Source organism: Scardinius erythrophthalmus (assembly GCF_964197995.2).
Source record: "Scardinius erythrophthalmus genome assembly, chromosome: 13".
Taxonomy (NCBI): domain Eukaryota; kingdom Metazoa; phylum Chordata; class Actinopteri; order Cypriniformes; family Leuciscidae; genus Scardinius; species Scardinius erythrophthalmus.
Window position 1 is genome coordinate 26,320,692 of NC_138233.1, and position 14,450 is coordinate 26,335,141.

Consider the following 14,450-nt stretch of genomic DNA (forward strand, 5'->3'; position numbering starts at 1 on the left):
AACATAAATGTCTGACACTATTGATCGATTTAATGTATCCTTGCTGAAGAAAAGTATTCATTTCTTTTTAGAAAAATGGTAGGGTTTATTGGATATGAAAAAAATCCTTTGAAAAAGTACGTCAGACCGATTATCCTTATTGCATGAAATGTAGCCCTCTGGTGTATGAATTATGTAATTAAATCTATCACAAATATATAGTCTACTTTACATCAAAACAAGAACATAATTGTTTCCCCACAATGATGCAAAGATGGGTTTTGAGAGCGGTACACATTGCTCCATCAACAGAGAATAAGCATCACACTATATTCATCAATCATTCAAAGGGAGAAGTCATTTTGTAGTATGAAAAAGAGTCAAAGGTAGTGAGGGTGTGATTTTAAAGATCTATCTACAGTAGTGGGTACCAGCATCAGAAGGTTTAAGTATTTTATGAAACCTAAACACGTTAGAGGGCTGTAAGCTCTGAATGAAATGTGTTGAGATTGTGTTTTAAAATGTGTTTGTTCTGCTGTACTGTTTGATCAAATATTTCTGTGTGCAGTTTCAGATAGCACACTAAAATAATAATATTGCTCACCACAAATCCCAGTGCCAGATACATGCTGTGACTGAACAAAGAGACACTTTGAGAATCATGGGAAGAAAAATAAGAGTTTATGATTGCACTAGATAAATAAAAATAGGCAGGGAACACTATAGAAAGATTGAATTCATAACAGATATTGAAGGCACATATCACAGCCAGAAAACGTATTTTCCTAACAAAAATACATATAGGAAATGCACTTTAAAAGTGTTAGTTTACATTTTTTTCATCTACATGTATTGAGAATCAATGATATCCAAGTACTTTGCTTCAATGATCTTTGGCAACAAGTAGTTCCTGCAAAGAAAACAGCATGTTACCACTTCATAGAATGTTATGGCAAATAGCATTTTTTTGTGTTGAAATACATGCAGCATTTTGCCTCAAAATATGTATTACCACCAAGTGTGCATCATCTGTCTAGGCGTTACACACACAAATACAATAAACATCAGGCATCCTGCTTTTTTATAATGTCAAAAACATTGTACTTATTATAGTGATGATCACTTAAAACTCTGGGTAACACTTTTCAATAACAGTACAGGGATAATCATGAACTAATACCTGAATTAATGGTTACTTCAACATGAACTCATGATTAGTGAAGATATGAACTTGAAGAACCAATTAAGAGTGATCCTCAACTACGACAGGAGTCATAAGAATTCATGAATAATGGCAGCCTTAACTACATGTTAGTACATGTTTGATAGTTAATGCTTTAAAGAATATTTAGGGGTAAACTAAACCAATCAGGCTCCATAAGAATAAATAAGCACTACCCTGAATTTAAATTAAACATGTGATTTAATACTGTCATAATTTAAACTGTAATATCATAATCTGCCATCTGCAGCTTTGTGACAAATAATTGGAATGGCACATGATTATTTATCCATTAATTACACAAATCCGTCTAATCAAACGTGGAAATAGACTAATGAGTACCATTAATACATTTAATTTGATCTCAACCATTTTCAGATTTTATAGTTCATTTCTGTTTAATCATAGCTTTTCTTCCCGAAACTACAGTATGTAGGGTTTGTTTCTGGTGGGACACTCATTAGTGGTGCACTTTAGGTGCTCTTGTTGCGTTAGTTGTGTTTCTACGGCTAGAAATGCTTCTAATGCTAGAATTTTAATCTAATAAATGTTGCCTGCTTTGGTAAACCGAATTAATAATTAGATACATGTTTGCATGTATGTTGTATTGTGATTTTTCAGGAGATTATGTACTGTAAATAACTGTATTTTTTACATTTAAATGTATATGCTTCGATTAGTATTAGCTTATGGACGTTCCCTATTTTACATGTAAACATGGCTTATGTGTGTCTTTACAGGTATGTTTGGGCTTTCTTTTAGGTCCATATATGTTTGAATAAATAAATAAAAATAAAATAACTACAAATAGGTATATATATATATTTGTTCCAGGGGTGTAAAGGAATAAGGACGGCACTCTCAGTGTATATGTTTATTCATATTTTAGTTCATGATTTGTAAGTGCATCATTGTGTCTTTATACTTTACTTGAGGGGGTACATCATAATTAACTCATTATTAAAGGAGAACTCCGGTCAATTTTTTGTAAATGTGGAGTGCTGTCAGTACAGAGAACAACGACAAAAAACGGGTTTTGCCTACACCGTGTTATCCTCTTTTTAAAATTTGCACCCTGTTGACTTCAATGGGGCAAGTTTAAACCTGCTTTTAGCCTCTTAACATCCTTGATGTGTCATTACAAGTGCCCAGCCATTGTGAGTGATTCCTTCAGAGTGAACGCGGTGAATCTGACTGCAGTAGATGTGAAAGATATGAATAAAAGTGATGTTATTTCAGCCAGCGCACAAACCTGTATTTACATCCTGTTTCGGTCGAAGTCCACAGTAATCGATTGTCGAGTTCACGTGCATATGTTTAGTTACCTATGATCACACGCGTGAACTCGACAATCGATTACTGTGGGCAGGTTTAAAACTTGCCCCATTGAAGTCAACAGGGTGCAAATTTTAAAAAGAGGATAACACGGTGTAGGCAACACCGATTTTTGACGTTGTTCTCTGTACTGACAGCACTCCAAATTTACAAAAAAATTAGCTCAATGTTAAAATTGACCGGAGTTCTCCTTTAACTAACCAGACACTAACATCAACTAATGGATTGTTAATGCATTATTTTGTCATGACTTTACTTCAGGGGGCACATCATAATTAATTCACTAATTCAGCTCATGAATTATAATACACTTACTATCAAATACACATGTACTAGTACAACTAGTATTCAGCCCAGTTAAGTGAAGTCGTGGGGCTTTTCAAAAAGTCAGAGAACGGAGGTACAGTATCATCTTCACGGCCTGTGTCTGGATGGAGAGTGAATTGTACTGATCCCAGCAAACGGGATTTTTGCTGACCTTTTTCTTTTTTTTTTTTTTGGTAACCGATCCCTTGGTTAGTCACAGTAAACTGCTGATGTCAATAGTTTAAATGATGACAATAATAATTTGTTTAAATAAACTTCGAAGTCAAAATATTTGTCATTCCTTCTTATGGAGCCTGATTGGTTTAGTTCACCCTTAAATATTATTTAATGCATTAACCATCAAACATCTACTAACATGTAGTTAGCTGCTTTTATTCACACATGAATCCTTATGACTCCTGTCATAGTAAAGAATAGCTCTTTATTGGTTCATTAGTTCATATCTATACTAATCATGAGTTCATAGTAAAGTAACTATTAATTCAGGTATTGGTACATGCTTGTACATTCATGTACTGTTATTGTATAGTGTTTCCAACCTCCTAATATAAAGGCTATGACATACCTTATTGGAATGAGCATGATCATGAGTAAAGGAAAGATCATCTTCATGTAGGGCAGAGGGTACATCCCAAACACACACAGGATGATCAGCTGAACAATCTGCAGGCCTGTGAAATAATGCACCTTCCTCTGCGGCACTCTGCGGATGTAGTGAGTGGGTGGATACGACGTCTTGGGAACAGAGATTGAGATTAGTATCATAATGATAAGTGACAGATTTGTATTATTTCATATTAGTCAACCTAAAATATAATCCTATTTACTTTCTTAAAGGGATTTCACCCCAAAAAGAAAATTTGCTGTTTATTTACTCACCCTCAGGCCATCCAAGATGTAGGTCTTTTTTTCTTAAGCAGAACATAAAGAAATGTTTTAGCTAAAACCGTGGTCCTTGGTGAATCATTTAATGCAAGTCAATGGCTACAACTCATACAGACAAAACAAAATTAATACCCGCGGCCCCTGACGACACATTGAGGTCTTGTGAAGTTCAACGATTGGTCTGTGCAAGAAACTGAACATTATTTACCACATTATTACCTTAATCCTTGGCAAACGGTCCTGAGCGCATTCATGGCAGTCTGTAGCGTGAGCTTGTACGGGGGAGCAAACTCACATGTGAGCTGGCGCTGTGTTTGATTACAACAAAGATGGAAGATGCATGTGTTGTATTATTCATCAAAGTGGTACTTGTGCTTATCCTGGATGCCGCAACCTATATAAAAAAATAAAGATTACGTTCGATTGTGCAATCTCAATCAAAATGATTGACTTTTCACAGATTCCAAACGTTTGAGCTCTCGCATATATGTCATTATGCGACAAGAAGCTCGGGCTCCAGACTGCCTTGAACACGGTCAGGACTGTTTACAGTGGCTGTGGATTACAGGAAATAATGTTGTAAATAATATTCAGTTTCTTGCACAGATCAATCGTTTCGCTTCATAAGACGTCAATGTGTGGTCAGGATTCAGGAGCCAGGGGTATTCATTTTGTTTTGCCTGTAATATGTTTTGTTGACTCTCAAAGTGATGGCAGCCATTGACTTGAATTATAAGAATCACCAAGGACCTCCGTTTCAGCTAAAAATCTTCTTTACTGTTCTACAGAAGAAGAAAAAAAACATCTACATCTTGGATGGCCTGAGGGTGAGTAAATTAACAGCAAATTTTCATTTTTGGGTGAACTATCCTTTTAATACACATTCAATGACCTAACTAGACAGGATTTCCAGCAAAAAAAGCCATTTGTCTTTCCATGCTGAACACAAAACTGCTGCACATCGTGACACAAGATATCTGATGTTACGAGGAGTAGAATTTTAAACCAATGAGATTTCACTGTGGCCAGTGTCTGATGCTTGATGTGTCTTGTTAGGACAAAAACTCAGATTTACCCCATTTCATTCCAAAATACACCCAATTACTTTTAAAATCTGTTGGTAATGGCATTTCATGTTCACTTTAAACCTGTAAATCTTCAACATGGTAGAATGGCCAGCATGGGACTCAAAAACAACCTTCACAGCCACAATTAGTCCCTCACTACACTAGCTATTTACTGATTTTCAAAGTGGTTGTACATTCCAAAGGAAGCACTATTACATTATGCAAAAAATAATGCAAAGTATCATTGATAATACTTAGTGATCTGGAGGAGACTAGGATTGAAACAGATAGTCTTTGTGTTTGATACTCAGAGGAACCTGTATGGTTTTAAATGAACTAAGTTACTAGGGCATGTTGAAACGCTTGTATTACTGTATGTGTATTTCTAAACTTAATTAACTTGACCTGTACTGGATGGTGCTCTTAATATACAGCAACACTCATCCCCCAGCATATTTTTGTACAAAATAATTGTATTTTGTCTTTTTGTAGTTTATGGTCAATTTAAATTGCCATCAATGGAGAAAGATGCATTTTTCCTCCATAATGGTGTAGTTTTGGCTAACAGGTCGGTAATAATCAGCCAAACATTGTTTCAGAGGGGTTGGCCCACAAACTTTTCTATTCATATTTTTATTCTAAAGAAATCTCTTATGCTCATCAAGGCTGCATTAAAAAACTGTTTCTATTTGACAATATATTTTAAAATGTAATTTAATGCTATGATGTCAAAGCTGATTCTCAGCATCATTACTCCGGTCTTCAGTCTCACATGATCCTTCTGAAATAATTCTAATATGATGGTTTGCTGCTCAAGAAACATTTCTTATTATTATCTGAACACAGCTTTGCTGCTTAATATTTTTGGGATTCTTTGATGAACAGATTCAAAAGAACATTTATTTGAACTGCAAATCTTTTGTAACATTATAAATGTCTTAACTGTCACTTTTGCTCACTTTTATGCCTGATCAAAAGTGACAGTAAAGAAAAACATTTTCTGACAGTAAATACTTTTTTTTAAAAGACTCAGAAAAAAATTGTACTGACCCAAAACTTTTGAAAGGTAGTTTTAATCAGAACAAGATACACTAATAAATGACAGATTATTACTGGTTCACTAGTCTCTCACTTGTTCTTTAAGCAGAAGGGCCATTCGGTCACACATCTGGTTTCCATCAATAGACGTAAGAGCGATGTACAGGAAGAGTCCGTAGAGAACAGGTTTCGGTATCCACTGCAGAGGCACTGGCAGCAAAAACACTGACAAACCAATCAGGATGTTGGCAGCCAGCGACGTAAGTCGTGTCTCCTTCACGCTGACTATCCTGCAACAACACATTAGAACATGTTTTACAAGTCTGTTTTTACAAGTTTGTTAATCACACTTGATGTGTTACTTGCTAACGCGCATGCATCATGCATGTTTAAACATCATCTGCGAGTATTGTGTTCTTTGGTGTGTATGTAGGTTGGTGCCATCACGTTTCATAGAGGTGGCCCCCCTCCACTCGCTGTTCCACCCGCGCCAGCTGACGCACATGCAGCGTGGAGTGTGGGAAAGCCGCGTGCATCCATGGTAACCCAAGCACCGACAACACGATGTTGATAAGCCCAGAGAGCATCAGGTCCCAGTGGTATGCCGTTCCCTTTAGCAGTCTGAAACACAAGCACACACACCAAAACAGATCATATGCTGTCTCTCAGTGCCCCACAACTGTCTACTCTACACTGAACTGACACTTTGAATTATGGCTCACTGATCGTGGGAAAAACATAAACCAATGGAATGCTAGCATACTGAGAAGGTATGGCACTGCAGGATGAAAACAAACTTTCAATGTTTAACAAATATGACACTACTGATGGAAATGATTTTTTATTTTCTGGATGGATACCTGTTCTCTGGGGCATTGGTGAGGGACACCACGATATTCTGGTCAATGAAGATGAGCAAGGCAAGGAGAAAGCCAAGACCACATGCGCTTAATATGTTCATCCCAGTCAGCTGATTAAAAGGTGCCACTTTGAATACAGTTCCATTCTGGTAGTTGAAAACTGGAACTGTGGATCAGCATATAGAAAGAATTAAATGGATTGTTCACTAAACAAATAATAATTATGCCATTATTTACTCACTCTTTGCAATAGCTCACAAAACACATTCGAACCTGTCACCTTAAAATGCATTATGAAAGGTATGATGTCAATGGTAACTGATCATGATGTCCTGCTGTGACATGTCTTGAGGTGTCAGGTTTAAATCAAAGACTGTATAATGCCATATATAATAAGACTTGTATAATATATGATGCTAATATAACTTGCATTGCCCTGAATGGGAGAACATCCAATATGTTGGCTCCAGTAATGAAAATCCCACCTTTAAAATAAAAGAGCCAATCGCCAATTGGAAACTTGAGACTGGCACTTACTGTATGACTGCACACACGCATTGGTGTTTGAGATCGTACAAATTCATACGAATTAGCCACCAATTAGCCAAATTCGCAGAACCTGATTTAAGCATGTTCGACATGTTCCTGGATCAACATATTTGTTAATCCTGGAACAACATTCCAATCAACCAATCAGATTTGAGGGACAAGTTTACAGTTTGTGTCAAGTTTAGGCTTACAACCAGGGTTAGGTGCTTCTGTATAATTTACCAATCATTTCCCTCTGATTTTAAGGATAACTTATAGGGTAATGTTTAAGGGTACCCAGAGGAAAGGAAAGTCAAAAATGATGAAAGTTTTACAAAAGACCTCAACAATGTCACACACTGTGCTCAGACTTTTCTCCAAAACTAAAGACTCTGGTGGTCACACATTTGTCTCCTCTAAAGATTCAGAAGAGACCTCAACACATCACAGACTGAACTTATAAAACTAAAATCATCAAGACACAACTGCACCTTAGACAGCATCAGTTCGAGTCCTAGCTAAAGGTACTTTCCTGTTCCCTTCTCGCCTCTCCCATTCTGCCCTACAAAGGCAAAATACCTTAAGTCACTAGAGTGTGGAACTGAGAAAAATGACTTTAAAGATTTTTAGTTGTCCCGCCAAATTAATTATAGGTAGGACACTGGAAATCTGGCAAATAGATGTTTTAGTAATGGAAATTATATACATAAAAAAATCTTGAGCTCAAACTTGACTTTTGACCACTATTTAAAAGTTACTGTACTCTGCCTTTGTATTGTCAGCAAAAAGTGAGAAGTCATGCCAAGGCAAAAGGCAGTAACTTCCACATTATCAATATTTGGTTGCTGATCACCATTAACAAAATCATTATAGTAACACCTGTATAAAATCTAGTGATCATGGCATTTATTTTGTATGATTTACAATTATTTATAGCCATCTACTTATTGCTATCCTGTGCTTTGGTTGCATTCTGATGGCATTATTAAGACATTTGACATGACAAAATACCTCCATAGATATATTAGTCCAGCGTTGACTCGACCGCGTTTAGGGCGGGGCTGAAGGCGAAGTTTTGGCACTCTGCCCGCTAGTTTGCCAAGCTTTAATTCTTGGGTGTATTCATCTGATACGGCAATGTGTAATGTTTTTCTGTCAACTCTGCATAATCCTTCGCGATCGATATCGCTCATTTGTCGATGGAGCGGTTTCAGACCATACTAAATGTTCTGACCGCAATTGTGCAGGACAAAGCTCTGAGGACATCAGAAATTAGAGGGACTGATGGCAGCTGTACAAAGTACACAGGCTAAACCGAAATTTGAATTTTAATGGACATTAAAACAAAGGCAGATAACCGTACAATCTGGTAGGTAGCATTATTTGATAGAACACCGGCACAATAACTTCATATTGACGTGCGGCTAAACAAAGGCAGAGTACCGTAAAGGCCTCATTATACTTCTGCGTCGGACCTACGCCGGAGCCTATACGCCGTAGGCAACGTGTTGGTTTTAATTTATACTTCTGCTTCATTGTCCGCGTTCACGCGCGCAGAGGGAGCATGTGTAACCCCGAGGGAGGCGTTCTGGCAGACCAATCACAGCGCTTGCGTCCGCGTAGAATTGATCCGTTGTTACATTTTTGGAGAGGTGCACGTCAGGGTATGCCGTACGGTACGCGAACTACACACAGCCTACGACGTAGCTACGGTGGCAGTTCGACGCAGAAGTATAAATAGGCCTTAACTTAGTTTGAACGTTCCAAAACAAAGCCAAAGAGCGGTAACTGATGTTACGGTGTTCTGCCTTGGTTTCTCATGGGCTTTTGGAAGTTACTGTTAAGACAAATCATTATTTTCTCGAAAAAACAACGGAATTGATTCAAGATACTTATCCACATGATAAAGAAGGTCTTGAATGTGCCAAAAATATAAATAACTAATTTTCAACCAAAAATGAAGTTACGGTCTTTTGCCTTTGCACGGCAGCATTGTTTCCTGTCTCTCCTCCTTCTGTCCTGTACATTAAAGGTGAAAACCCCCAATGGCATAAAATCATAATAATAATGAAATAAGAGCAACCTCTGCAAGACAATAAAGAGATCTCCCATTTAAATCTCATTTGTGCCTACATTTATTTCTCCTAAGGAATTTAAGAAGATACATCTGATACACTGTTGATACTAAAATGAGATATATTTGAAAATCTCAACTAAGTCCCCTAATCTTAAAAAGAGCAACCTCTGAGCAATAAAATAATCCTACAGAGATTTAGAGATTGAGAAAGACAATAAAGAGTTTCTTCTACCACATTCTCAGTTTTGACTCCTTTTCACTCCAATATTTCTCACGTCTCATTTGTATCTATTTTTATTTCTCCTAAGGAATTTTAGGAGAAACTTCTGTTGTCCATCAATGCTGTTGATACTAAAATGAGAGATATATGAGAATCACAACCAAGTCTCCTGAGCTTAGAAAAAGCAACCACTGAGCAATACATTTTTCCTTTCGGTAAAGATTGGGTAAGGATTACATTTTTGGACAGGAATGTTGTTCTAGGATCAACAAAATATGTACGCATATAACTGCATATAACCTGTTAAAATTAGGACATGCACTCTGAGGCATTACAAATACGGCTGCCAAGTGAACCGACTTTCCTTAAAAGGGACTGTTTGAATGTGCGGAAGTGTGAAAGAGATTTATGGGATGATTATCAATAAATGATTTAACTTTCAAACAATATCTTAAAAGACTTGAAATATAGCACATTGGTCATATGGACTATTTTTTTATGTTTTTCTTTTTTGTCCGTTTTGAAACTTGACGGCCCCAATTTACATTGAATTTCCTGCTAAATATTTCCTTTTGTGAAAATCATCCAGGTTTGGAATAGCATTCTGGCAAATCAATCATGTCAAAATGTCATATTTAGTTGAATACTGAAGTTCTGATGGGTTGCAAAATCATTGCATTCAGTGTTATTACAGGTTGAAATCAGACCTAATGCAAAGTCTATTACTGAAAATGATGATATACGCAATAAGACAACATGATCATTTTAGGTGATTGTTTTGACGTGAGGGCTTACGCTGAATGCCAATGAAGAGGTAGGAGCCCACAAAAGAGAAGATGACCACAGAGATCGGCAATGCACAGTCTGACACCACCTCCCTGACTTTAGCATGCAGGAATGGGCTGGAAAGACACCAGAAATTAGAAAATGCAAAAACACTCACATCAGAATTTCAAGCTTTTGTGGCCATATAAAAAATCTAGTAATAATAACCATAAATCAATTTTTATGTGAATATAAGTCATTTTGTATATATATATATATATATATAAAAAAATGTTTTAGCTTACATCAAGCACCAAGAACAAATGACCAAGCATTAGCAGCTAATGACAATTACAGTTAACCATCCTATAATTACCTTCTCTTGATGAGGAACAGGACATAGCCCAGCCACATTGTTCCCAGCATCAACAATAGGCAGAGAATTGGTCGCTCCCTGGTGCCCAGAACCATTGTTGCAGGCAGTGAGCCTCCGTTCTCTGTTCCGTTCACTGTGTGATGAAGCATTACACCCAGACGATGCAGATCCTCTGTGCCTCCAATGACTAGTATAGGACCATGGTAATACTTATGAAATACTGAGAGAAAAGAGAGATACAGTGGTAAGAAATAGGTTAAATAGAAACGAGTGAGCGAATATATATATACATCTATTCTTATTCAGATGTAAAACATATAATGCACCCAAAAAATGATAAATCTTTTACAATTTATTGACCCTCATGGTGTTCCAATAGCATATGAAGAGATTTTAGGCAGAATGTTCATGCTGCTCTTTTCCATTCAACGAAATTGAATGAGGACTGGGGCTCTCAAGCGCAAAAAAAAAAAAAAAAAAAAAAGTTTATGCCTAAATATACCGGGGTTTGGACAAAGAAACATTGGCCAATATAGTGCTGTAAGATTCATACCTATATGCGCAGCCTGGTGGCCAATCTTCACTGATTGCTCATTTCATCAGGAAGAGCAGAGTGTATTGAACTAGCAGAGCAATAGGACAGCTGTACATAAAATATTACAATTCACACAACATAATGGGAGACATAGCAGACTTCAAATTGTTCGTCCGTGCCTCTCTGGCTCATCTGTGACCAGGACAGCAAGTCTTTGTGGTGTATGGGAAGCTATGGTATCCAGGGTAATGTTGGCATGCCACCATGCAGGACAAACCACATCCAAGAAGAGTAACTGCCGACGCAAGAGGAAGCTGTCTGGAAGGGATATCCAGGTATTAACCTGGATTGTATCCAAAAAACCACAGCTCCCCAAAACACTGCAGAATTAAATGTGCATCTCGACTCTCCTGTTTCCATCAAAACTGTTCATCAGGAGCTCCACAGACTCAATATAGCCAAACTTTGTACACTTGTACCAATGCCAAATATCGATTTCAATGGTGCCAACAGAGGAAATCTTGGGCTGTGGACAATGTGAAACATGTATTGTTCTCTGATGAGTCCACCTTCACTGTCTTTTCCACATCCGTGAGTTACAGTGTGGAGAAGATCCAAAGAGGCTTTACACCAAGACGGCTGCTGCCCAGAGTAAAGCACGAGGTGGATCAGTGATGGTTTGGACTGCAATATCATGACATTCCCTGTGCTTGATTCACTGCCAAGAACTACTGAACCATTGTGGAAGACCATGCACACCCAATGGTTCAAACATTGTACCCTGAAGGGGGTGCCGTGTATCAGCATGATAATGCACCAATACACACTGCAAGACAAGTGACAGCATGGTTTGATGAACATGAAAGTGAAGCTGAACATCTCTCATTTTTGGCATTTAACAGCCTCAGTATCCATTCACTTTCATTGAGTGTAACATAAAATATTTTTTTAGAAATGTGTCAATGTTTTTTTCACCAAAACTGATTAGTTACCAACATTCTTTAAAATCTCTTTTTTTGTGTTCCACAGAATGAAGTATGTTGTACAGGTTTGGAACAACAAGAGGGGAGGAAATGATCTTTTTAGGGTGAACTATCCCATTAAACCATATGACATCCACCTTATTCCTGACGACCTTACTGCTTTTTGAATTATGGGTGGCACTTCCGGTTTGGGGAACTTCCATTCAAAAAGGCTGAACCGAATCATTTCAAATCATAAGGTTGCCCTACAAATAAAGCTGATCCGTCAGTTTGACTGGATGAGCTGTCAATTTTCCTTAATGATTTGTTTTCAGACATCATAAGAATAACGTTATACTTGGTATTGTGGCATGTTATAACAAGAATAGCAGCTCTTTTCAGTCGCTGCTTTCTTTTCCTCATGATTATTTTCTTTTTTCCCTTTGCAATCCGCTGTGAAAGTATGAAAAAGGACCACATATACTGATCATTTGTGGTCTGTTCTCCCGAATTTAATTTACGATATATTCCATTAATAATTCACTGGAATGCACGAAGAATCTCTCGTTATCCTCCTCAAATCCTCACGTCTCTTTCCAGGTTTGTTTTCACAGGTAAATGCAATTTATTATCAGTCAAAATAACGGAAATCACTTTGAAATAGTATCACATAATGCTGAAGTTAATGAACATTTTTGATTAAGGTAACATAACTTACATAATACAGATATATATTACTACAGTGATATTTAACCAAAGACTCGCACTTTTGGGGTTATTTGGTGTGTTGATGCTTTTACACTTTTAAATTTCCTTTTAATGTTCAATGGTTGAAGGGTGAGTAGATTAATGTCATCTCATTGTGACACTTTTTTTTTTAAGTATTGCGCTCATAGAGCGAGTCTTTTCACGGATTCTTTACAGCTTAACAGAAGTTTCACCCATAAACAGCGCAAAGCATCATGGGGCGTAGGAATAAGGTGGATACATATCATCAGTAATGTTCCTAAAATACATCAAATAAATTCCCTGTTAAATCCACATTAATGATTTATTTCTAAGATATTACAAACAGCGACACAGCTCTGGTATGGATATGAGTTCCATTAATGTTTAGAGCTCTGAACTTACTGTTTATGGTGCCTTTCAAGGCGTCACCCACAAAGGCAATGGAGATGAACAAAGCTATCACTTCTTCTGTGGAACTGAGAGGACACATAGGACACAGTGAACAACTGATCTTTCCTTTTATCAAAACAACAGAGCACAAACCAGACATAACAACAAAATCGGGGCACGCCATGAACGGAGATTACCACACACATGACAGGAGAGCACAGATTTATGATGTTTATGCTACAGAGAGAGGCCACAGCAGAAGTGTCTGAGTTATAGCAGAATGTAGCGCCTCCCTGAAGATATTTTATACATCAGTGAAATAAATCTAGATTGGTACATTTTCTCAAGAAAATAAGTGAGATGCTTCTTTGTATAAAATTATCCACTACAATACTAGGTGTTGAGAGTGGTTACCAAGGTTGGTATAGTGTAATGGGTTGTTACTAGCTGGTTGAATACTGCTGGTTGGTACTAGCAAACTTCTCTATGAAATTCTGAATCTGAAATCAAGATATTGCTTGGGACATTCCCCATCCGCCAGGCTAAAAAATCATATTATTTATTAATTTATTATTTTATTAAGAGGTTGGAAAGGCGTAGTGGCAAACATTAGTCCCAAATTGAGGAGTGATATCTTCTTACGGTGCGTTGATCCAAAAGGAAATCAAAAATACGAAAATAGAGATCCATCACATTGGTAGAAGTGCATGTAACAAATTGTTTAATCTTATATGTACGGTTCGTTATGCTACTGCGAAAGGAAGAATATCTTCTACGGATGTATCTACATGCCACGCACTTAAGACAGGGAAAGAAACCAGTGTCCATGTTTATACGTCCATCAGGACAAAATGTTAACACTTCTTTTTTTTGAATAGAGGATTGTTGTGATATGCATATTTAATCATGTAGACTATTGATGTAATTGTTTGTATATGGGATCAAATCAGATTCCGGTGTGTTACATGGATTACAGTAATAAGTGTTTAAATGACCGCAGGTGTTGAGCTTGCAACACATGGCACTTTTTTTTACACTTTTGCACTTTATTTGTGGCCTCTGGACAAATCCTGTGGGCTTTTTCATATATTCATGTGTGGATCTCTTTCTTCTTATTACTGAATAAGAGGTAAAATATTTAGTGTACTTCTCAGG

The 14,450-nt window shown here is 37.2% G+C and overlaps 1 protein-coding gene across 1 annotated transcript in view; it reads right to left on the reverse strand.

Annotated features, from left to right (window-relative positions):
* Positions 1-642: 642 nt before the first annotated feature.
* LOC308700473 (solute carrier family 4 member 11-like) overlaps positions 643-14,450 on the reverse strand; it is a gene marked incomplete at its 5' end in the record, with an annotated part of 57,455 nt that continues 43,647 nt past the window's right edge. The window contains 8 exons of the mRNA XM_081382107.1: positions 643-889; positions 3,429-3,598; positions 5,948-6,143; positions 6,301-6,474; positions 6,714-6,879; positions 10,334-10,440; positions 10,680-10,899; positions 13,308-13,381. Coding sequence (XP_081238233.1) covers positions 823-889; positions 3,429-3,598; positions 5,948-6,143; positions 6,301-6,474; positions 6,714-6,879; positions 10,334-10,440; positions 10,680-10,899; positions 13,308-13,381 — 1,174 coding nt within the window. The 3' untranslated portion in view covers positions 643-822. The remainder of the gene's footprint in view (positions 890-3,428; positions 3,599-5,947; positions 6,144-6,300; positions 6,475-6,713; positions 6,880-10,333; positions 10,441-10,679; positions 10,900-13,307; positions 13,382-14,450) is intronic.